The following is a 3,875-nucleotide window of genomic DNA, read 5'->3' as shown; positions in this document are numbered from 1 at the left end:
GAACATGGATTCTGGACCTGGATTCTGGTTCTGAACCAGGATTCCTGCTTTGGTTCTGATCTGGATCTGGTTCTGAACGTGGATTCTGGTTCTGAACCTTTGATTCTGGCTCTGAATCTAACCTGGATCCTGGCTCTGAGCCTGGATTCTGGCTCTGAACAGGGATGTCCCGATCAGGTTTTTTGGGCCCGATCCGATTCCGAGTCATTTGATTTTGTGTATCTGCCGATACCGAGTCCCGATCCGATACTTTTAGACATTTAAAACATGAATAAATTAAACAAACAGATTAGTGTTGTTCCTTATTTATATTTTAATAACCTTCTTTTATCATTAAAACTTAAATAAAACACTTCTGTGAAGTAGCTTTAATAAACAAGTAAAAATACAGCAAATATAAACTAGGAAAGAAATACAATTTTCTTGTTATATAAGTGATAATTAGTCATGTGATAAAGTTTAGTGACTTTAGCTTTAACATCTTTAGAGCTATTGAACATTTTTGACCAAATGTGATTCCTGTCCTCATTTAAAATTCTTAAAATAAATTATGATTTTGTTTTAGAATAAAATTTGATGAGTGTTAATGAATAGCTGATGTCATTATTAATTTTAATTTATTAGTTTTATTTACTTAGTTATTTTTAAGATTATTTGCTTCTTTTTTAAGTTCTTAAGACATCACATTTTCAGTTTTATTACCACAGTAGTTAATTTTCTTAACTGTTATTTCTCTGTCAGATAAATAAAACAGGCATATCAAAGGACAGCTCGGGTCCTAAGGAATTAAATCACGGCGCTAGCATGTAGCAGTTAGCAGCTGCTGTGTAGCCGTCTGTCTGCAGCATGAAGAGCTTCACATTAAAAAGAAACAAAATCTTTTTCTGTTGGAATACCTTCAGAGGTTGTTGTTTGAGTTATGACAAACCAATAGGGACACTTGCTGTCAGTTTAAAGTGTTTTTAAAGGAGTTATTGATCCCGGAAGTCTGAATCTGGGATCTTCTAGCTAGCTTGACTTATTGTTTACGTTCTGCTTGAGCTGCTGCCGTTTTCTGCTGCGTTTTATGGCAGTTATATTTGGTGATCCGTTCATGACATGCAGACTTCTACTGGAGTATGTATTTCAGTATGGCTGAAATATGAAGTGCTGATCATAATAAGAATAAAAGAAATCTCCCATTCTGATCGGGAGACTATGTCTGATTTCGATCGAGTCATCAACTACGTGATCGGATTGGAACATCCCTAGTTCTGAACCTGGATTCTGGCTCTGAACTTGTACTCCGGCGCTGGTTCTGGATTGCAGAGGCTCACCATGCAGCTGTGTCCCGGAGCGAAGGTAACTCCTTTCAGGATTCTGTCCTGGGATCCGCTGCTGCTGCCGCTGACCGAGCTTTTCCTCATGATACCTGGAGCGCAGACGAGCATCATGAAGTCTGAGCGTTCACCTGAGAGTCTGCAGGAGCCGTCTCACCTGTAGGGGGCAGCAGATCCAGTCTTTGGAGGCTGCTGCGGCGCGGCGGAGGGAAGTTTCCGGATTTGGAGAGGCGGCGCTGGCGGTGGTTCAACATGGCAGCTGGAGGGACGATCCCTGGAGGCGGAGCTTTACCTTTACGTCGGTACAGCTCCTCCATTTCCTGCTTTTGACTCATCTGCAGATTCTGGACCTCCACCAGGTGTCTGCAGGTAGAGGGGGAGGAGCTAATTCAGCTGGCGATATTCTTTTTTTTTGTTTTTATTGCATTTCGTTTTCATGATTACCGCAAAATAAAATGTCAGTTTGACCAATCACCTTTCACGAAGCTCCAGTAGCTCCTCCCACATCTCTTCGCCCTCAGATTCATCAGAGCTGTAGGTGGCGGAACGGCTTCGTGATTGGCTGTTGGCTGGCCCCTCCCACATGGTTACTCCCAGCTTCAGGCTGCTCATCCGTCTCCCGTCTAGACTCGTGGGGTTGTCATGGTAACCATGGGTCGAACTGATGACTGTGTGGTTGCTGCTTTCTGATTGGCTGTCTTCTTCTGAACTGCTTCCTGAGCTGCTCTCTGATTGGTTCTTCTGAGTGGGAGGGGGGGAGTGAGCGTTGGGTACGGCTTGACTAAAAGGGTGTGGCTGATGAGGGCTGAGGGCGGAAGCGGGCGAGGAGGGCGTCACCTGGAAGCGTCCCACAGTGAAGGCGGGTTTCTCCGCTAGAGGAGAAGAAAACTTATGCTTCGGGATCAGAGGAGTGGGCGGGCTCGGAGGCGGGCCCACTATAATCCAGGTGGGAGGGACTCACCTTTCAACATGGGCGAGATTGAGCGCGGTGGGGACACTGGGGGGGACACCTGCATGAGGGAACAACACTCAGATTTAGCTCCTCCCATGGAATCTGCTGCAGGTAACAGTCTGCTGACACTGCTGTCGGTTCTGGTTCTTCTGGATCTGGGAGCTGCATCTGCCTGGTGTTCCACAGGGCTCTGATATGGTCCTGGCCTGTTAGGTCCAATGGGGCCCCCCATCATCAGACAGCAGAACCTTTAGTTCTGATCGGATCACGTTTGCTTTTCTTCTCTTGAACTACAAAGCAGAGCTAGTTCCCCCCAGGGGAGGAGTCAGATCCCGAGAAGACGTTTCACAGCAGGAGGGGGTTTAACCTTTAACCTTTAACCTTTAACCTGACTGCTTCTGAGATTCTCCAATCGTTTAACCTTTCAGATCATTTTTGAAGAGTTTCACATGAATCAACATTTTAGTCTGAGAAAATCCAGTTTCTGGTTCAGAAATGACCACAGGAAGTCTTACTTTGGAGTATGATGCTGATGGGGGTGGAGGGGATGCTGAGGAGGAGGAGTCAGAGAACTCTCCTCTGTGATTGGTGACGCTGGCCCGGCGAGGAAGACGGAAGATCTCTGAACCTGGAAGACGTGAGACGTAGGTCAGATTCAAGGGGTGATGAGTGGCTCTGGGGGGGTCAGCAGAGACTCACCCTGAGAGGACGGAGCTGCTCCAACCAGGGGGGGGACGGAACTGTGACGCTGGAGGGAACACACCAGAGACTGATCGGTTCATGAACAAACCAGATACGATAAGACTGCCGTTGTGACGTCGTGTAAATCAGCATTTACATTAAGTACTGGTATGTCAAGTACTGGTATGTCAAGTACTGGTATGTTAAGTACTGGTATGTCAAGTACTGGTATGTTAAGTACTGGTATGTTAAGTACTGGTATGTCAAGTACTGGTACATTAAGTACTGGTATGTTAAGTACTGGTATGTTAAGTACTGGTACATTAAGTACTGGTACATTAAGTACTGGTATGTTAAGTACTGGTATGTCAAGTACTGGTATGTTAAGTACTGGTATGTTAAGTACTGGTATGTCAAGTACGGGTATGTTAAGTACTGGTACATTAAGTACTGGTACATTAAGTACTGGTACGTTAAGTACTGGTATGTTAAGTACTGGTATGTCAAGTACTGGTATGTTAAGTACTGGTATGTTAAGTACTGGTATGTCAAGTACTGGTATGTTAAGTACTGGTATGTTAAGTACTGGTATGTCAAGTACTGGTATGTTAAGTACTGGTATGTTAAGTACTGGTATGTTAAGTACTGGTACATTAAGTACTGGTACATTAAGTACTGGTATGTTAAGTACTGGTATGTTAAGTACTGGTACATTAAGTACTGGTACGTTTAGTACTGGTACATTAAGTACTGGTACATTAAGTACTGGTATGTTAAGTACTGGTATGTTAAGTACTGGTACATTAAGTATTGGTACGTTTAGTACTGGTATGTCAAGTACTGGTATGTTAAGTACTGGTACATTAAGTACTGGTACGTTTAGTACTGGTATGTTAAGTACTGGTACATTGAGTACTAGTACA

At 44.1% G+C, this 3,875-nt stretch overlaps 1 protein-coding gene across 1 annotated transcript in view; it reads right to left on the bottom strand.

Moving 5' to 3' along the window:
• Positions 1-3,875, bottom strand: part of LOC112139403 (serine/threonine-protein kinase WNK4) — a gene marked incomplete in the record, with an annotated part of 24,823 nt that overhangs the window by 3,812 nt on the left and 17,136 nt on the right. Inside the window, 6 exon segments of the mRNA XM_036216534.1 lie at positions 1,317-1,411; positions 1,477-1,682; positions 1,795-2,191; positions 2,281-2,329; positions 2,787-2,899; positions 2,971-3,019. Of these exon segments, the coding sequence (XP_036072427.1) occupies positions 1,317-1,411; positions 1,477-1,682; positions 1,795-2,191; positions 2,281-2,329; positions 2,787-2,899; positions 2,971-3,019 (909 nt within the window).

Source organism: Oryzias melastigma, linkage group LG17 (genome assembly GCF_002922805.2).
Source record: "Oryzias melastigma strain HK-1 linkage group LG17, ASM292280v2, whole genome shotgun sequence".
NCBI classification, from domain to species: Eukaryota; Metazoa; Chordata; class Actinopteri; order Beloniformes; family Adrianichthyidae; genus Oryzias; species Oryzias melastigma.
This window is presented reverse-complemented; position numbering and strand designations above follow the sequence as displayed.